The sequence below is a fragment of the Pleurodeles waltl genome, chromosome 6, assembly GCF_031143425.1.
Source record: "Pleurodeles waltl isolate 20211129_DDA chromosome 6, aPleWal1.hap1.20221129, whole genome shotgun sequence".
Classification (NCBI taxonomy): Eukaryota; Metazoa; Chordata; class Amphibia; order Caudata; family Salamandridae; genus Pleurodeles; species Pleurodeles waltl.
The window spans coordinates 883,077,354-883,099,007 of record NC_090445.1 but is presented as its reverse complement, the minus strand read 5'-3'; the positions used below and the strand labels follow the sequence as shown (position 1 = coordinate 883,099,007).

The window sequence follows — 21,654 nt, the reverse complement described above, 5'->3', positions numbered from 1 at the left end:
GACGTTGTTGTCTTCGATGTGGCGTGTCAGTTGAAGGTTGACAATCTTTTCTGCGACTTTTGCTGGGTAGGGGAGGAGGGAGATGGGGCGGAAGTTCTTGAGGTCGTTGGGGTCGGCTTTGGGGTTCTTGAGGAGGGCGTTGATGTCTGCGTGCTTCCAGCTTTCCGGGAAGGTGCCTGTTTCGAAGGAGGCGTTGATGATCTTGCGGAGTTGGGGCGCGATGATAGAGTCGGCTTTGTTGAAGATGTGGTGGGGACATGGGTCAGTCGGTGATCCGGAGTGGATGGAGTTCATGATTTTGCGTGTTGTGTCGTCGTCGACGTTGGACCAGGCGGTGATGGGGTTGGCGATGCTTGGGTTCGAGGTGGTGACGGAGGTGGATGTGGTCGGGGTGTTGAAGCTGCTGTGGATGTCGGCGATCTTGCTGTGGAAAAAAGCGGCGAGGGAGTCACAAAGTTCCTCAGAGGGCGGGATGTCATTGACGTTGGCGCTGGAGGTGGACAGTTCCTTTACGATGCGGAAGAGCTCTTTGCTGTCGTGTGCGTTGTTGTCTAGGCGGTCTTTGAAGGAGGACCTCTTGGTGGTCCTGATGAGGTGGTGGTGTCGGCGGGTGGCGTCTTTGAGGGCTAGGTGGTTGTCCGGTGTGCGTTCTTGGAGCCATTTCTTTTCCAGTTTCCTGCAGGTGCGTTTGGAGGCCAGGAGTTCGTCATTGAACCAGGAGGCTTTCTTGCTGGCGAGGTTGCTGGGGGGTTTCTTCAGTGGGGCGAGGATGTTGGCGCAGTTGTTGATCCATTGTCTGAAGTTGCAGGCCGTGGTGTCTGGGTCGGTGGGCTCGTTCGGTGGGTTCTGGGAGAGGGTGCTGAGAAGTTGTTCTTCTGTGACTTTGCCCCAGTTGCGGCGGGGGAGTTGGCGGCTGTGGTGGTGTGTGGTGTTTTTGTTGTAGGTGAAGTGGATGCAGTGGTGGTCGGTCCAGTAGGATTCGGTGGTGTCTTTGAAGGTAACGTGGTCGCTGGTGGAGAAGATGGCGTCCAGTGTGTGTCCGGCGGCGTGGGTTGGTGACGTGTCGAGTTGTCTGAGTCCGAGGTTCTTGAGGTTGCTAATCAGCATGGTGGAGTTGTGGTCGTTGCTGTTCTAGAGGTGAAAATTGAGGTCCCCGAGGAGGATGTAGTCCGTGGAGGCGAGTGCGTGGGTGCTTGCGAGGTCGGCGATGGTGTCGCAGAACTGGGCCTGTGGACCGGGGGGTCTGTAGACGAGCGTACCTCTGAGGGTGGTGTTGGGGTCGGTGTGGATCCGGAAGTGTAGAAGCTCTGCGGTGTTAAAATGCTCGTCGGTGTGGGTGGTGATCTTGAGGGAGGATTTGTGGACGATGGCGAGTCCTCCTCCGTAGCCGTTGGTGCGGTCCCTGCGGGAGATCTTGTATCCATCTGGGATGGCGATGGCGATGTCTGGCGTGGATGAGTCGTTCCACCATGTCTCGGTCAGGAAGGCTACGTCCGGGGCGGTGCTGTCGAGTAGGTCCCAGAGTTCTACGCCGTGTTTGCGTGCGGAGCGGGTGTTGAGGAGTATGCAGTGGAGGTGGTTCGGTCTGGTGGTCGTTGGTTTGGAGGTTCGGTCGCAGGAGAAGTGGCAGTTGCGGCAGGCCAAAGGTCCGTGGGTGTGCTTCGGGGCGGCTTGGTAGCAGTGTTGGTCTCGGCCGTTGTTGAGTGCGTGGGGTCCTGGCGCTTGCCTCTGGCGCGCCATCGGCTCGGTCGCGCAGCGACCTGCATTAAGAGGGGGTTGGGGGAGGGAGGAGGAGCTGGGGGTGGGAGGGGGGCGGGGCCGAAGCGGCGGGAAAACGGGCGAGGGAGCGGCGAGTAGGGAGGGGGGGTGAAAAAAACGCTAGGTAGCTAGAGGGGAGGGGGAGGTGGGAGGGCAGGGGGTGTAGGCTGGGAGAAAAGAGTCAGTGAAGCGGGCGGATGGCGCTGGATTGAGGGCGGGGGGGTCAGAGGAGGAGGGAGACGCGCAAGGGGAGAGAGCAAGAAGTGGTACAACACACAAAATAACGAGACTACTAGGTAACAAATACAGATACTAGGACACAGGGCACAGATGGAATAACAGTGAATAACAGTGACAACGTGATTACAATACAATACAGAGAATACACAACAGGGAGAGACGGTGAGGAAACAGAGACAGACACGACAGAGCAAACCTTACTGCCCACCACTGGGCCACCAGGGATGAGGCGCAGGCGGGGGCCTGCGGGTGGAGGAGGGCCTCGAACCCGGGCAGCAGCGGCAGTCAGGGACAGAGCACCTGCAGGGTGCGCTGCACGGCAGGGGGAGCGTCCTGTCCTGACAACAAGGTCAGAGAACGCGCCCTCGCAGCGCAGCGACCTGCATTAAGAGGGGGTGGAGGGAGGAGGAGCTGGGGGTGGGAGGGGGCGGGCCGAAGCGGCGGGAAAACGGGCGAGGGAGCAGCGAGTAGGGAGGGGGGGTGAAAAAAACGCTAGGTAGCTAGAGGGGAGGGGGAGGTGGGAGGGCAGGGGGGGTCAGTTTTAAACATTTATCCCATTATCCCTACACTCTTAAAGTCAATGACCCCTCCTCAATGATGGTTCATTAGTTATCCTTGGCAGATTGTAATGAAAGACTAGATGCAGTGAGTTTCCTTAATTTTGAAGGAATTTAAAGAACTCAGCGATAAAATTGATGCATGTGCAGATGTCTTGTTTGCTTTCTGAAGTAGTTGTGCACTTATGCCAACAAATAATATCACAGTTGTAGATCAAGTAACAGAAGGTAGAACCCCTGAGTATCCGTATCCAATTGAGCACAGAAGGGATCTACACAGGGAAACTGTGAATATTCACCAATCAATCAGAAGATACAGTTAAAGACAAATTTGGTTTGTAGGCCATCAACGTACCAAGTGCTGCCCATCATATTGGAGCAGGCCATTCATAACTCGACTCATTTTGTCGGAAGCTTTGACACTTAGGTCACCCACACCACCAGTACCTGCTTCCTCATCATTATATCAGGACCTTGAGGAAGATTTTTCCCTACATTCCCCTGGAATTGTGCTAATCTGTCATCATTGCTCTGGTCACCTCATGATTGGATTACTACAATTCCTTATATCTCGAATTAAAAAACTCTTCCTTTAATAAGCTTCAAATCGCCCAGAATGCAGCAGCCTGTCTGGTCCTTCAAACCCCCAGACACCTCTTGGTCAGGGATGGGATTTGTTCCCTTCACAGGCTCATCATAAAAAAAGGATTACTTTAAAATGGTTTTCTTAGCCCTGTACCAGAAAGGATGCAGTCAACTTAAATCACTCTTTCACTGTTTTAAAAAAAAATCTGAAAACCTTTTTTTTTTCTTTCCAGACCCACTAGTCATCCTCTGAGCTTCTAAAGACTGCCATGTATTGCCTCCCAGAGTGCTTTGACATCTACTGGTGTTATGCGCTCTACAAAATCTTTTAAATAATATAACTCAGATGGTTTTGTGATGGTGCACATCTATTAAATTCTATTCAATTCTATCAGAGCAGTTACATTTCATACTTGTAAGATTCAACTCTGGAAAGCATTATTTTATAGTGCACTGCTTCAGTACTACCATATTTCTAGATGTAAATTGAAGGCACAAAATTTGCAGTAGCATTGTTATCTGCGCTGCAGACTGTGTGGAACTGGAGTATCTGGTAGACCTCACATTTTAGGAAAGATAAGAAAGCAGAACAATGGCTACATTGTGTACAGTCACTTTAATTTTTAACAACTGATATCAGGATGATAAGTTCACATAGCGTGTGTTATAAGAACCCAAAAACTCATAGCACTTTTACTACTGTTATTCAAATAAATCTAAGCACTACTAACATTAAGATAAACCAGAAACAAAATATGTGAGATTAATTTAAATGAAGCATTACATTTGTACAACTTTGGGAGATGTTTAATGCTTGTCTTCAGTAGCTGACTCCGCTGGTCCCATTCCATAATGCAGAATGCTTCCTGAGAGGAGGTGTTGGTCTCTTTAAGTTGAATGCGTAGGTACTGAATGTAGGTATGCTGTTGTATTCTTGAATCCTATGAAACATAACAAAGGTTAGTGAGAATACTTAGGACTTTGAGCAAACATTTGCGCTTTGCTTAACTATTGCTTAGAGTTTTTTCAGCAATCAGTTTAGAAACATTACAGTATTTTATTTAGATGTTTTACTGAACAATACATCAAGCAACCACTTCTAATTTAATCTATTTCTACACAAAGCTGATGAGACAACCGTGGAAGATAAGGATGAAACACTCAAAAGGTGATGGGAGCAGTGCTTGCAAATAGTCTAAACCAGTGGTTCCCAACCTGTGGTTCGGGGACACCTGGGGGTCCGCGAAGCCTCCTCAGGGGGTCCGTGACTGCTTAGAAAATTAATTAATATTAACAGATTAGATCCCCAGCTTTCAGTAATGACTCAGTGGGGGGTCCCTGGATTCGGATTATGATTCAGTGGGGGTCCCCGGGTTCCAGTCATGATAAAATGGGGGTCCACAGAAGTCAAAAGGTTGGGAACCACTGGTCTAAACCAATCATTCTGGGTAGCATGCCAACACATTGTTTTTCTTTCATTGTGCCACTCTAGACAGAGGCCCACTTTATGCAGATCTGTACTGACCCTGCTCTTCATGGGATCAGTCGATCCTGAACTTTCAGACAAGGTCTCTTTTAGAAGGGAAGACAAGCAAAGCCAGGATTAAAAACAAAAGTCTGTGGTGCATATATTGACACATGTTATCTGTGCATTCTGTGAGTTCTGTGAGAGATAAGGCTTAAAATGAATACATGACAGTAAAAGATACCAATAGACTTTGAGGGCTATTAGGCCTTTCAGTTCAAATTGTTAAATATCATGCTTCCTTATAAACATTAAGCAGGACCTGCAATTCTGTCTCTATTGATTTGGTTGGTTTTAACATATGTTTAATGTTTTGGTCACAAAACCCTATGCAGGATAATACCTGACAACAGCCTCTTAAATACTGCCTAATCATTATGGCCTCCTTCTGATCTGTTAACACCACCATCCATTAGTAGCCCAAATACTTGGTAAACATTTGAATAACCACAGCATTGAAATCTAGTCAACAACTCAGCGGAAAATGCCTATCCTAAAACAAATATGGCATGATGTACAAGCTGATTGCTCTTTAGCAATACATGTGATTCTCAAAATAGCAGGCTTCACCACTGTAAAATCAGGAGTTGCTAAAGGTACCTTTTGAGCTGATAGCGTTTATCCAACTTAGGAAGTGTCTTCTGTGACACATTCTGAATCAATGTTAAACAACTGTCCACTGGAGGGGAATGCGACCCCCTGATGGATGTCTGCTGTCACGTGCAGGTATCCCTATCTGCATTCAGAGGCATTCACAGATCACAAAATGCCATCTGATTCATAAATATTAATGAGGCAAGAAGTTGTGGCTGTGAATATGGATGTGTGATGCAACCCAATACTACTTCAATTGCATTGTAAAATGAAGCTAAGATCACAAACCAGTCACGGTACTACAACGCGGTTGGACCGCAACCTGAGCTTAGCTTATTGGGCTCATTTGTGTTGTACCTTAATGAAAATGAAAAGGGCAGAGCACTACAATCACTACTATCCTGGTATAGGAAAAACATCTACAGCCATAAACTCAAGGTCAGAGCCATACAGGTAAAATGCATCACTGTGGTAAATAAATATAAATTCTAAATCCCTTCTTGATGCTTCCCAGATGTCGGAAAAGCATTTGCCTCTTCCATCTGCGAGGACGCCCAGAATGGAATGACTTAAAAAGCCACTAGGCCAAGTGCTAACAATGCCCTGAATCAAATCTCAGTGGGCCATAAAAGACAAATGCAGTGACTTGGGATTTTGGCAACTATCATTTTCATACATAATTCAGAGGTCAAACAGTTACCCCTTAGCTCAAGGCAACAATTCCATTGACGTTTAGCCAATTAAGCAACAGTTGTATTGATGTTTAGCTAATCTCCTTTGAGCAGGTTTCTCTCATTCTTTCATGGTTCCAAGGCTCACTCTCTTCACTGTAACGTGCATTGTGGCACATGATGGGAGAATCTTTCCTAAAACAAAAGTGACTTTAACTCACAAATATTGCCTCAGGTACTATAATGGCAGCCTGGCCTCTACGTTTGAAGCAGCCTAACCTTGACCCAGTCAGACCTACTACTGGAAGGCCTAGACAATAGATTTCTGCACCAGTTTAATATTTAGAAGAGCATGTTCAGGCACCTCTAACCTCATACAGAACAGTCTTCATTTCTGAATGGCCCTCAAAGAGATCGAGACTTTTAGTCTGGTACGAAAACAACAACTTTGTATGATAACCTTCCTGCTGTAAGGTGCAGAGAGGGATACCTTTGAAACTGTTTGTGGTGATGTTGCTAGGTGATGTTGCTGGGTGCTGCATGGAACATGGCGACATCATGGGTTTATGATGTCATGATGTTCCATCTCTCCTGAGCATCAGTTATGCTCTGTGCCCCTTTTCTGTGGAAGCTGTTATCTCTGCTCTTCAATAAACCGCTATCACAAGATCATCGATGTGAGAACTTCTTTAAAAAAAGTGACAATGAGGATTATAAGGAACAAGGAGAAAAGGACGTTTGGTGGACTTTTCTGACACCAAGGACAGCGAACACTGATGATAAGAACAGCGAAAGTTCCCGGTCATGAGTTGTTGGCTATCTATGTGGATGGGCTGTGTGTGGCTTCTGCAGCTCACTTATCTGTCACCACTTTAGGGGCACAGAGTTCTTGTACGGACGCCCTCTTCATACTTAGTGACAGTGTTTCGCTTTGTGGAAACAGTTCTTAGGTATGCTAGGCCTAGTGGCCCCTGTGATACACAATGACAATCTCTGCACAGGCCTATCATTAAGGAAAGAGGCCTACAAATGTAATTCGCTACTGCTAGGAACTCATTATGTTGCAAGGCTTGCTCTCTGAACAGCCACCATGAAATATCATCGTCATTGCATGCTAGCTGAAGCAATATCCCTTCTGGAAAGTACCAGTCTGAGTACGTGATGTTCTCAAGTTCTCAAGTTCTGTCACAAGATGGACCATGTGATATTAGGCACGTAGGCCACCTTGTGTAAAATCCTTGTCTATGCTTTTTATTACTATATATGGTGTGATAGGAAGAACCACCTTCAGCCATAATGGAGAAATAATCATACGTCAATCATACGTCAATGTCAAGAACCAATAGAACGTTGAATTATGTTTGTGGTTTAATACTATAAAAGATCGTGTATTACTTCATTTATTCAGGCTGTTCGTGTACAACTAGTACCGAGCATCCTCCATGTACATGTCTTTCTATCTCTAATAAATTCTTTATGTTTACCTAGAAAAGCTGGCTAACGGTTGTTTGTATCCTGGATGGGTGCTGAATAATTTGGCTTCTACATTTGGTGGAAAGAATGCGGTCTCGTTCAGCGGATGACTCCCTTCAGCCCAGCTCCTGCTTCGGTCGGGCCTTCTACTGAACAATTGGACAAGGCCCCTCCTGTGAGGCAGGCTTGGGCTGTCGTGAGTATCTATTGCTGCCTCGTGATCCTGCTCTCGCTGTTTGCTTTCTTGTATTTTAAGTGTAAATATCACGAGATGGGAAGGTAACTGAGTTGTTTCGTTAATGTGTTTCCTGCATAGTGTTGGTGATGGATTTATGGTTAATATATATATATATATATATTCCGTACCCCTTTAGCCTGCTCTTCTTTATCATTGCATTTTTTCTCTGTCTCCAGTGGCATGCCAAGGGCATTTCTTCCTCTGTTGCGGGCTTCTCTAATACACGTCGTAAAAACATTCAGATGGTTAACTATAGCCGTTCGCCGGCTGCTGGCATTCTGTGTTAATTCAGTCCTTCCATTGTATTAAACCATTTCCTTCCTCCCTGCGCTGCAGCTGTATAATTAGATTAGCTTCCTGTATTTTATGTAGCTTGTTACTGTTAAAAACGAAGTCCGAGGAATAGAGGCAACTAGCGGTGTTGCTTCAGAACACAGCGCAAGTCGCTGTTTGCAGTCCCCAGCCGGAGGGGCTGGGATGGATAACTCTGGTCAGAGAAGGTGTTGTAGGCGCCAACCCCAGGTTAAAAGGGTGTTGCCCAGATGTGGAATGGTAGTGGTCCATTCCAGAACAACTGGCAGGTGGTGCCAGGGTCTATGTGTCTATGTGTATGAGAATGGTAGTGGTCCATTTAAGAGGAGCTGGCAGGTGGTGCCAGGGTTCGTGTGTATCGGAATGATAGTGGTTCATTCCAGTATCAGAATGATAGTGGTTCATTCCAGTGGAGCAGGCAGGCGGTGCCAAGCTCTGTTTGTAGTGTTAGCCAATTGTTATGTTATCTGTTTCCTGTGATATTGCAGCTCTTTGAACAATGCCTATGACATATTGAACTATCGGCTACTCATGTAAAATAGTGTGAACTATAGATGCTGATTTCATTATGTGTGTGTGTGAAAGTGGTTTTTGATCTATGAATGCGTGTGTGTGTGTGAAAGTGGTTTTTGATATATGAATATGTGTGTGTGCGAAAGTGGTTTTTGATTCGTGAAGGAAGGGTTCACAACAAGGTGGTGTACTGTGATTTATTTTGACTGCGTGCATTTGCGCTTTTGGATAGGAATTTTTAGAAAATTTAAGACTAGGGGGGTGGACTCCTGGGCGACATAATACCGATTTTTATGACAATTGACTGATTTAATCTGCCAACATCCCACAGTAAAAACACCACCCTGCACTCACTACATATTGATACAAGGGGTGGGAGTAGGATCACCCCACAGGGCAAGTTGTACTGTGACCCTTGTCTATGGTTCTTCCGTCACATGTGGTTGCCTGACTTGTTCACCGCTATTGCATTATCTGTGTGTCACTGGCCACGGATCTGGTCCAGTTTCCAACATCATACAGCCGCACCCTGCCCCAGGGCAGGAAAGCAAGGGTGTGATATTCTTATCTTTCCCTCTTGACTATTCTGTCATCTCTTGATTCGCCCCAAAGGACACCAGTATGGACGCCGTCACTAGCACCTTGGGTACTGTCTGTTTTCAAACTTTGTGTGCGCTAAGGTGGACATGGCTGGCTGATTTGTGGCATGAATGCAGACCGGCTTCCTGCTTTTACTAATAAATTATTGTTGTTGGCAGAGAGAAGCTCCATGCGTGAATGCACCCATTGTTATCCCTTCTGTGTCACGGGGTATGAGCGGTGTAAAGAACACACCGACATCCTACTGTTTTCTGGGGCGATTGTAATTGTCTTCGTGTTATGTAACAAAAGGCTAGGGTAAGACAGTCATGGGGAACCCTCTCAGTAAAGACAAACTGGACACACAGCAACCTAGCCCCCCTAAGGACAGTCCAGCATATCAAGTAGCTACTAAGGAAGGCTTACATGCACTATTGTTCTTAGAAAAATGGCATAAATTGACAGCTAAAAGACCAGACTTGCAGTTTCCTATTACTGGCACCTATGACATGAATAAAATAACATACCTGAGACAGATGTTGACTCTCAAGGGACGCAAGAAAAGGGATTTAGAATGGGACGCTTTCTTCGCATGGACTTCCAGTTTAAAAGAATTACGGATGACCAGCGATGTGAAAAATAAAGTACATAAAACATTGCTGGAATGGAAGAATGAGGGCTATGAGAAGAATAAGAGGAGTGAAAAAAGGGAAGAGTGGAGAGAGAAAAGAATGGAGGTGTTGGGTACATTCCCGTGTGTTCCTGTGGTAAGTGCACAACCACAGGAAGAAAGGGAAAAGGGAATGATAGAGGAGGAGGTTGAAGACCCACTCATTGAAGACCTCCTAACAGGGAGACTTAGTAGAACAGAAGCGCGGGCTGAGGAGCCAGCGCAGACAGCAACAAAAACAACAGTAACACAACCCCAGGAGCTATCACTGGCACAGAAAAAGGCACAGACAAATGAAGCACGCCAAGTGGCTCTGAGGTTGATAAGAGAGGAAATGACAAAAGTAGAGTTAGATGGGTTAAATGAGCATGAAATATTGGAGGAAGTGAAAAATGAAGTGGTACATATGGCATTGAAATTGGATAAAGAAAATGAAAAACTAAAGGAAAAAGTAGAAAAGAGAAATAAAAAGATTAACTTACTGAAGACACAGTGGAAACAGCAGTTTCAGGATACAACGCTAGATGAGGTTAGAAGCGTAACAGACCTGCAGGAAATAATATGGGATATATGTGTTTTCACTCACAAAACCAAACACAACTCCAAAATGTTAGAAGCAGCGCAAAATGAGGATACAAATGGAGGAAGGAGAAGAAATAGCTTATCAGGAAACATGTCACAAGGAGGGACGCCTAGTAGCTCCCCCAGCATGTCAAGAAAAACACCCAGTAGCTCCCCTGGTATGCAAAGATTATTATTTTTTTTTAAATCAGATGGGAAATTGTGTAAGTCTTTAATGAAAGACCTGGTAGATGGGAGGCAAAAGTTGGTGGACTTAAAGGACGAACTGACTAGGGCATACAGGGAAGAACTGGTGACCTTAGGACGCACAGAATTAATGACCAGGGGCCACAAGTACACCAGAAATATACACAGCAAATGGCAAAAGATCTGCCCGCAGAACACCATTGGGACACCTCGCGAATGAGCTTTACTAATGAGGAACTTCAAGGGTGGGAGGATGAAAAATTGTACGAAACATTACAAAATGCTATACTAAAGTTACAAAATTGGGACACACTGCTACAAGGGCTAAATACAGCGCAGATACTACAAGAATTAGAGGAACAGAAAAAGATAGTGCACCAGATGCCTCTGAGAGAGGTGCCCATAGCTACAATAGGGGAGGAAGGCCACGTACGTCTATGTACCATGGCTTCGCAGTGACCTGTATGCCTTCACAAAGGACTACCCGAAACTACGTGAAGAGCCACAGAAATGGTACACAGAGTTGAACAGGATAGTGGCAATGGGGGAATTTCTGTGGAAGGATTTAAACATGCTGTTCAGCATAATAATACCACAGGATCTCTGGGAGGATTGTAAGAAAGTGGTACAATGGCCAACAGAGGAACCAGAAAGGGGTAAAGGAGGGGCACCAGGAAAAGCAGTGGAGAAAGCAAGTGAGAGGGTAATTAAATATATAAAAGAAAAGGTACCAGAGGAAAAGACAGATTGGTCAAAAATAATACATACAACATAAGAAAAGAATGAAAGTGTAACAAGTTACTATGACCGGTTACTCCAGGTGTACCAACAGAGCAGCGGGATGAAGAACCCACTAGGAGAGGCGATGCCAGCATTTGTAACTAACTTTGTATATAGATTACATCAACCCATACAAAGTCACTTACAAACTTCACTTATGTGCTGGCAACAAGAACCAATTGACAAAGTGTTAGCAGCAGCTAGGTACTGCGCTGATTACCAGGAAAACATAAAAAAACAGAGGAAGAAAAGGTAAAAAAGGATAAGGTGAAACTTATGGTGGCACAGGAAAGGTTTTACAACAACAGCCAGGGAAGGGGTAGAGGAAGGGGCAGGGGACGAGGGGAAAGGGTTCCTTTCACGCCCCCCCCAGGCACTACCTGTTGCCACTGCAACCAACAAGGACACTGGAAAGCAGATTGCCCACGGCTAGCTGGAGGACAAGGGGGCAGAGGGCAACAGAGGCAGCAGCAGGAAATAGCACTACCACCCCCACCCTACACCAACAACGCATATGATGCCTACCCCTATGAACAGGCATGCGCTGGGTGGGGCACGCATCAAGACACACCACAAGCACCACAAAGAGGACACGGGTTTCCTCCTCCTCCCCCAGAGGCAAACTTCATGGGACCGGTATTATCAGTAGATCAAGCCGGCCCCTACGTGGAGGGGACGGTGATGAGCAAAACAGTGCCATTCCTAGTAGATACTGGGGCCACTAGATCAATGCTGAGAGCCTCCGATATACCAAATGCACCACTATCAGAAATACAAATCACAGCAGTGGGGATGACAGGGCAACCCATGGACAAATTCCTTATACAGCCACTGACACTCAAGGTAGGTCCTATCACCGTTAACCACCAATTCTTCTTCACCAGATACTGCCCTGTAAATTTGCTAGGAAGGGACCTCCTATGCAAGCTACAGTGTACCATTAGATGCTCACCAGAAGGCATCTTCCTGGAAAGTAAGGAGAATGGGATAACATTACAGGCATTCACCCATTGCATCACAGTCAAGCAGGAACAGTCACACACTCTTCCCCCTCAACTACAAGAAGTGGTCCCCAATGAGGTATGGGCGAAGGGACCGAATGATGTAGGAAGAATTCTGGACTACCCACCAGTGAAAGTGTTGCTGCGCCCTGGTGCAAAGTTACGGCAGGTACCACAATACAAATTGGCAAAGGAAGGAGAGGAGGGTATAGCTCCAGTAATAGAAGATCTCTTGAGACAAGGAATATTGCGGGAAACTAGAAGTAGCCCATGCAACACTCCGATACTCCCTGTGAAAAAAGGCAGCAACAGGGCCCAATGGAGCCCCGATATACAGGTTTACTCAGGACCTTAGAGAACTTAACAAGGCAGTAGTACCATCATTCCCAGTAGTTCCAAACCCAGCGACCATATTGTCAAATATTCCAAGTACAGCGACCCACTTCACCGTCCTAGATCTCAGCAATGCGTTCTTCTAAGTGCCTCTACACGAGGATTCCCAAGATCTTTTTGCGTTCTCATTCAGATCGAGAAGACTCAAGTGGACACGTTTTCACAGTGCTGGTTCAACCAAAAATTCAGACAATGTGCAGAACAGTTGTGTAAAAGGTGTACTGTGTGTGCACAATATAACACAGGAAAGGGCACCCCAACAGCAACAGGCCACTTTCCACCACCATACGGACCTTTCGAAAGTCTCCAAATTGATTTCATTGAAATGCCTCCGGTGAATAAGATACGTTCTGGTAATAGTGTGCATGTTCAGCAAATGGGTCGAGGCATACCCAACAAAAATTTGTGATGCACAAACTGTCGCAAAGTGTTTATTAAAAGAGCTGGTACCGCGTTTTGGGGTGCCGACTCTTTTAAGTTCTGACATGGACCAGGATTAATTTCCCAGGTTATTCAGGGCCTTTGCAAAGGCCTGGGAATAACACAGAAGTTACATTGTGCATATCATCCACCAGCAGCGGGAGCTGTGGAAAGAAAGAACGAACGGGGTACTGAAAAATAAGATAGGAAAAATATGTGCAGTGACAGAGTTATCATGGATAGACGCACTCCCATTGGCACTCCTTGCCATGAGGAGCACACCTGACCGCGTCACAAACTGAGCCCCCATGAAATTGTTTTTGGTCGCCCCATGAATATACCAGGACACATGTCAGTTGCCCCATTGGCTATAACTGATGATCTCTTGTTACAATACTGTAAAAAATAACTGAGACACTCCGTTATCTTCACCGCCAGGTGTTGCAGGCCTTACCAGAAGAAGGAACACCACCGGAACACGAACTGCATCCTGAAGACTGGGTGTGGGTAAAGGCCCACACCAGACGTCACTGCCTTCAACCACTGTTGACAACAGCCACAGCAGTCAAGTGTGAGGGCATCACATCCTGGGTCCATACCTCACACACCAAGAAGGCCGCTGGACCAAAGGACAACCAGCCGCCAACAGAGTTGCCGATGAGAGTGATGCCACCTTCACCACAGCGGTACAACCTTTGTTCAACAAGCGCCACCAGCCAACAGTGACGGAACTGCTCGTGCTACACTCTCACAGGAGTCGGAGAGTGTAAGCGGGTTCCCCAGTACACCAGAACATTGTTTTTGGACTGCTCACGCTGCAACCCCACAGGAGTCGGAGGGTGCAAGCGGGACACCATGATACTCTTTCAGAATTGCTCGTGCTACTCTCCACAGGAGTCGGAGAGTCAAGTGAGCCCACTTAAGTATTAAAGACATCAGGATATAAACAAACAGAATACTAAAAGTCTGCAAGAATAATTTGCATCAAGAGGTACAAATCCCAGTCCTACGGAAGCAGCCGGTCACTAGGATCGGTGCGGCTTGTAGCCCCATTGGGAGGTGCCTCTTCCAATTAGGAATACAGCAAAAATAGGACAAAAGGGACATCCCTCGGGTCAGTGGACTATCGCACCCAACTCCCTTAGAACTGGACATTGGGATTTATCCCTTTATACTCTGCATAACTACAAGTGTCAAATAGCATTCAACGTCGCCCCAAAAAAATATACCAAAAGAATAGACTACTCGTGTGGCACTCCTACAGGAATAAGGAGGTATCAAAGGGTACATACCAATAGAACTGGTTTTAAGTGCTAGCCACATCTGACCACACCCTATAAGGCGACATGGATTTCAGATTACAACGTAAGAAAAAGGAGAAGAAGTGGCCCGTGGTGGTCACAGCATTACTCACCCCGGTAGCAGCTATAATAATAACAACGATCCTGATAGTATATAAAGACGACACACATATTCCATGGCTCGACCAGGAACACTACATCCCCAAAAGTGGCCAAGGTGAAGGAGCAACCGGTGGTGAGAACAACAATAACTCAAAACAACATGAGAGGGTGGAGGATAAAACAAAATGGGTGAAATATACAAAATGGAAAGAAGATGGAGGAGATTATAAGGACAATACATTTGTGCAAATGGTATCAATGTACAAAGAACTAGCAAATGTGTCTGATTGTTATATCTGTACCCACCTACCGACCACTAGCCAGGAGAAAAGAAATTACACTCAGATGCCCCTCACAGAATTCGTGGCATGTAACATATTAGATAATATGTTAGGGGGAAATTTAAAAGAAATGAGAACAAGGAAAAGGGAAAAGGAGAGAATAAGAGAAAAAATAAACATAGGAGAAACAAAAACATGGGTGATGAGGAGAAAAAGGGATGACTATGGTTTGGACGACGAACCTTATGTAGGAGATATGCAAGAAGAATTGGTAGAAAGAGTGTCAAATAAATTGAAGGAAGAAGATAGAAGGAGAAGAAAGAAGTGTAGGAGATTAGATCCGAAGAAAGGAGAAGAGAATTTATTGATTGCATTTACAACAGAAAGAGGGAAGGGTTACACTGAAAGGGATCATGGCTCAGAACAACGAATACCATGCCTGGCCATAGATACAGAAATAAAGGCACCATGGTGTTTCAAATACTCAAGAGGTAACGCAGACACTAGCAAAAACTGAATTGATGTGGGACATAGTATTTGCAATACAACATTGAGGCTGGACTGCAAAAGAAATGACACAACAGGCTTGTCCATAGGCCTGACACCTCCCAAAGGAATATATATTATATGTGGGACATCGGCATTTTTTAAATTGCCAGCAGGATGGCAAGGTACCTGCTACCTAGCATTCGTGCTACCAAAAATGGCGCCTAGAACAGAATTACAGAAGGGGGAAAAGAGAACACTTGACGGGGTGCGCAGGAAGAGGACACCAACGTGGGTGGATGAGGTAATAGCAATAGAGAGGATCATAGTGATGCCATTAGGGATAGCACACTCACAATATGAAATTCACAGATTGGCCAAATTAGTGGAAGGGCTAGCCAGCAACACCGCAGCAGCCTTAGGGAACATCACTGAGGAACTCACGGACATGAGGGCAGTTGTAATCCAGAATAGGCTTGCGCTAGACACCATCCTGGCAAAAGAGGGAGGGGTCTGTGCAGTGATCCATCAGGAATGCTGCGTGTATATACCAGATAACAGTGGGAATATAAGAAAGGAAATAGAGGACATAAAGAAGGTAGAAGAAGGAGCTGGGAAAGTGGCAGATGGGACAGACGTTGGAGGAATGCTGAATGGAATAGCAGCATGGTTCAGGGGTTGGGGTACCTGGTTGGTAGAGGTACTAGTGATAGGGATCATGGCACTGATAATGCTATGTGTGCTCATACCAGTTTGTCCATCCTTCCTGGCCCTACTCTTGAAAAAAACCTGTCACCAGAAACACACACATTATCGAAGAAAAAGATATAAGGATGACAACAGGGACGAGCAAGAGGTAGAAATGAGAGCAATACACCATGACCCTTAGATTTGTCATTGAGTATCAGAGGGCGGAATGTGGAATCGCATTTTACAGTTCTTAGGTATGCTAGGCCTAGTGGCCCCAGTGATACACAATGACAATCTCTGCACAGGCCTATCATTAAAGAAAGAGGCCTACATATGTAATTCGCTACTGCTAGGAACGCATTATGTTGCAAGGCTTTCTCTCTGAACAGCCACCATGAAATATCATCGTCATTGCATGCTAGCTGAAGCAATCTCCCTTCTGGAAAGTACCAGTCTGAGTATGTGATGTTCTCAAGTTCTCAAGTTCTGTCACAAGATGGACCATGTGATATTAGGCACGTAGGCCACTTTGTGTAAAATTCTTGTCTATGCTTTTTATTACTATATATGGTGTGATAGGAAGAACCACCTTCAGCCATAATGGAGAAATAATCATACGTCAATCATACGTCAATGTCAAGAACCAATAGAACGTCGAATTATGTTTGTGGTTTAATACTATAAAAGATCGTGTATTACTTTCTTTATTCAGGCTGTTCGTGTACAACTAGTACTGAGCATCCTCCATGTACATGTCTTTCTATCTCTAATAAATTCTTTATGTTTACCCAGAAGAGCTGGCTAACGGTCGTTTGTATCCTGGATGGGTGCTGAATAATTTGGCTTCTACAGCTTTGTGTATTTCGGGCGAGTACCATCTACAAAGCCACTTCCCAGTACCGTTTCCGTTGTGCACTGTGTGAGCGTTGAGTCTCCCGTATGCAGGGCATACTCCTGTGTTTGGATTGCACCAGAAAAATGTGTGAAAGCGTAACATCAAGTTACAGAGTGTAACAGAATGTTTGAACAAATTAAATGAGAAATTGTCAAGTCTCCAGCTTTATAACCTTTTTCAGAGGAGAAGAGCACCAGTGTGACAGTGGGTACGTGTGAGTATGGTTTATGGGCTGTGTTATCACAGTGGTCGGGTGAAGAAGGTGAGAGTACTATAGGGTTTGTATCAAGAACGTTACGGCAGGTTGAACGTAAATATTCAGTAATTGAGAAAGAACTTTTAGCATGAGTGAGGAGTATAGAAAAGTTCAAACAGTATCAGTGGGGTAGACCTTTTGTTTTGACAACTGATCATCGGCCTCTTGCCGAGATTTTATCGGGCAAGAAAATAAAACGTTCAACTGCTCGTATTGCAAGGTTGTCGGCTAAGCTTTTAGAGTTCACTTTTTCGGTTGAGTATATTCCAGGAGGGACAAATTGTAGAGCAGATTGTTTATCTAAGTTGCCCATTGAGGGTAATGAAGAACAAGATTGGGAGACAGAGATTGAAGAATGTTTTGTGGCTTGTATTAAAGAATGTGACATGTTTTTGGAAGAAAAGGAATGGGTTGATTCTGTAAAAAAAAACAATTTTATGTGAAGTGATGCATCTGGTTAAGTCTGGTTGGCCCAAAGAGAAGAACTTGTCATTGGAACTACAATTGTTTTGGAAATTTGCTGATGAGTTATCCATTGAAGGAGATAAGTTAGTTGGAGGTAACAAACGTGTTCCACCAGAGAGTTTCAGGAGAAATGTAATTGCTATGGCTCACTCTGGTCATTTGGGTGCCACTATTACTAAAATAAGGCTGAGATCTGATTTCTTGTGGCTTAGGATGGGCAGAGAAATTTATGATTATGTCAAGAGTTGTACAAGATGCAGTAGGAGTGATAAAGTGTTAATTACTGAAGGTACCACTGAGTCATTTGTTCCACCACCAGCCAGAGCCTGGCAAAAACATGGTCTTGATTTTCTTGGCCCGTAGCATATTTTACAACCCAACATGAGGTATTTTGTAGTGGTCATTGCTAATTTACCAAGATGGGTTGAGGTAGGACCTGTTAGGCTTCCAACCGCCCAAAGTCTGATTGATGGTTTGAAAAGGAGTTTTATCCGTTGAGGGTTTCCAGAACCGATATTAACTGATAATGGAGTACAATTTGTTTAGACAGAAATGCTTCAGTTTTTGGGCAAATGTGGTAGTAAGCATATTAGAACACCTTTGTATCATCCACAAAGTAATGGGAAAGTGGAACGATTTAATTGAGTGTTAGTAGATTGTATTCAGGCTACATACAGGAACAATATGTCTGTATATCAAGCTATCAAATAATTAATCTAGTCTTATGGCCATGGGTAAAAGTCCTTTTGAACTCATGAGAGGAAGAATAGCGTCCACTGAATTGTATCCTTTTTGGATGGTTACATTATTCCATGAAGGAAGTGATTTAAAAGAAATTTGTCAAGTAGCTGAATACAATTCCAATAATGTGGGCAGGAGGAAGTTAAGTGGAGCGTGTAACAAAAGTGACAAGTTGCAGGTGGGTGATTGGGTGATAGTGAAGAATCCAGTGTTGGTTAGAAAAGGGTTGTCAAAATTCAAGGTTTCTCAACAAATTTATGAATTATGTAAGAATGTTGTGAAACTATTGTTGGTGGAGCACTTCTCGCCTAGTATTGGATCCAAGTGTACAGCTTCAAGCGGGTAACACTCAACATGTCAAGAAAACCAGAAAGTGCAGTGTTGATGTTTTTGATGAAAATGGTAGGCGGTCATTCTGAACGCGGTGGGCGGCGGTTGCCGCCCGCCATGCGGTTACCTCCGAATGACCGCCCCGCGGTCAAAAGACCGCGGCGGTCATTCCAACTTTCCCGCTGGGCCGGCCGGCGACCGCCAAAAGGCCGCCCGCCGGCCCAGCGGGAAAGCCCCTGCAACGAGGAAGCCGGCTCCGAATGGAGCCGGCGGAGTTGCAGGGGTGCGACGGGTGCAGTGGCACCCGTCACGATTTTCACTGTCTGCAAAGCAGACAGTGAAAATCTGTATGGGGCCCTGTGAGGGGGCCCCTGCACTGCCCATGGCAGGGGCCCCACGACACCCATTCCCGCCATCCTGGTTCTGGCGGTGAAAACCGCCAGAAACAGGCTGGCGGGAAGGGGGTCGGAATCCCCATGGCGGCGCTGCTTGCAGCGCCGCCATGGAGGATTCCCTGGGCTAGTGGAAAACCGGCGGGAAACCGCCGGTTCCCCTTTTGAAGCACCGCCAGCCTGTTGGCGGTGCTTCCGTGGTCCCCGGCCCTGGCGGTCATGGACCGCCAGGGTCGGAATGACCCCCTATGTCATGTCATAAATATGTACTCAGCTTGTGTTCAAGTTGATTCTTTAATTTGTGACTATGCGCATTTCATATGAGGGGTTTGGGTTTGTTTTATATAGGTTTTCATTTAGTACAGGAATTGTATATTTTATTGTTTTTATTGTATATTGTGTAGTGTAATTGTTTACATGTTCAAATTGCTTTCTTGTTTTAAGGAGGGGAGAATTGTGGTGATGGTGCTAGGTGATGTTGCTGGGTGCTGCATGGAACATGGTGACATCATGGGTTTATGATGTCATGATGTTCCATGTCTCCTGCGCATCAGTTATGCTCTGTGCCCCTTTTCTATAGAAGCTGTTATCTCTGCTCTTCAATAAACCATTATCACAAGATCATCGATATGAGAACGTCTTTTCACTGTTGCCCCCTAGATCTTTATTCTGTGCCTTGTAAGAGCATGAGCACCTAAATCTCCTTTTGGATAATCTGCCTATAAATGGTAAAAGAGAGACAATGCATTTTCAATTAAATGTCATGATATGAATAACTGAAACAAAAAACTGGTAGCCTTCAAATAAAAACAATTTACAGCAAATAAAGATGGAGTTAGAAACTGAGACTTGTCATGGTTTAACACTGTCATCAATTGATTTTGACATACGTCGTACATATCTGATAGGATTGTACTCATCTCGTATCAATCTCTCCATGAAATCCATGAAAAGTCTGTCAATGTTTATACTTTGATACTTTTATTTTGTTAATTAGATACATTTCTCTGTACTGCACATTTACTCTCCTTTAAGTGGTTAAGTAGGTACCTTTAGTGCGACTCAGCAGCCTGTGATAGATTCTTCTCCACAGAGCACCATGACTTTCCTGGCTGGGAACCCACTTCAAGTTGAATATCTTCTTGTTTGGTGCCGGTGTTGTACTTGGCTTGTCACTGGTGGCGGGTGAGTCAGTCGAGTCTGCCAGTGTCATACTCAGCCTGTTGCTGGTGGCGGATGAGTCAGTCGAATGCACCGGTGTCGTACTCGGCATGTTGCTAGTGGCAGGTGAGTCAGTTGAGCGTGCTGGTGTCATACTCGGCCTGTCGCTGGTGGCAGGTGAGTCAGTTGAGCGCGCTGGAGTCATACTCGGCCTGTCGCTGGTGGCAGGTGAGTCAGTCGAGGGCGCTGGTGTAATACTCGGCCTCTTGCTGGTGGCGGGTGAGTCAGTCAAGATCACCGTTGTTGTACTCAGCCTCTCACTGGTGGCAGGTGAGTCAGTTGAGCAGGGGGTTTCCTCACAGGACTCCTTTTCCATGAGTGTGGGACACGGGTCTCCGCCGTTAGCAGGTTGAAGGGTGATATATCTTGTTCTTTGTCTGATGCCATTTCCACAGAAGTGGCTGCAGAGTCCCCATGACACCCATTGGGACACTTCACAGTCTAGAGGGGTGGATGTTTGGCCTTAAAAAAAAACATAAAATTCTGATTATATCTCTGTGAAACAGCACCATGTAGAATAACAAATGGTCACTTTGTACATATGGTGGCAGACACAACAAGGGATATATCTGATGGTCAAATAAAGGAAAAGATGGATGGTGAGATGGCTAGAAGGACAGGTGGAGGGGTGCACAATCTATGCACATGTAATAAATAGATAGATAGACATCTATATAGAAGATGTATGTTTTTGAGATGAAGAGAATGAGTAACATTTATTATGTCCCCTATTGCCAATGCAGGCCTGTAATATGCTATTAATATTAATATGTGAAGTAAAATATTGCAATGTGTTATGCACTTGTGCCACAAGAAAAATATGATTTCAATACTTATATTAAAACAATATATTTGCATCACTCAAAATGTTCACAAAGCTATCTCACTGTTCTCTCTCTCTCTTGCTTTCTCTTCCCCTCCTATACTGCAAAACAAAGCTAACCAGTATCCCTTTGAAATCAGCTGAAGAGAGGGAGATAGTATGCAGAGGATGCAATATGTATATGAAGCACTCATGGTTGAATAGCTTGGCTCTACAAACGTATTGGAAGGATGTATGACTCAGCAGGTTGAACAAATTCACTGTAGGGAAGGCCTGCATGGTGCTGCAATGTGTGTGCATGCACAATTATGCTGCATAGAAAGTGTGCATGGTGTGCATAACTGTAATTGTTCTACTTTATATGACACTTGTGATGCTCATAAGTGTGTGCACAACTGCCTTGTAAAGGAAGGTTGCAAGGTCTATGAGTGTGTGTTTGCGCTCAAACTGCTGTGCTTTATACGGAGCACGCATGGTTCAGGAGTGTCTGGACAACTGTGATGTATACAAAGCATGCATGGCTTGACAGTGTATAAAACAGCAGTTGGTAGGAAGCATGCTTGGTCTAGCAGCGTGCACAACCTACTCCCAATA

General features: G+C 45.3%; 1 protein-coding gene across 1 annotated transcript in view; it reads right to left on the bottom strand.

Annotated features, from left to right (window-relative positions):
* Positions 1–3,723: 3,723 nt before the first annotated feature.
* LOC138300374 (spondin-2-like) overlaps positions 3,724–21,654 on the bottom strand; it is a 79,811-nt gene continuing 61,880 nt past the window's right edge. The window contains exons 4-5 of the mRNA XM_069239668.1: positions 20,067–20,699; positions 3,724–4,081 (exon numbers count right to left, since the gene is read on the bottom strand). Coding sequence (XP_069095769.1) covers positions 4,029–4,081; positions 20,067–20,699 — 686 coding nt within the window. The 3' untranslated portion in view covers positions 3,724–4,028. The remainder of the gene's footprint in view (positions 4,082–20,066; positions 20,700–21,654) is intronic.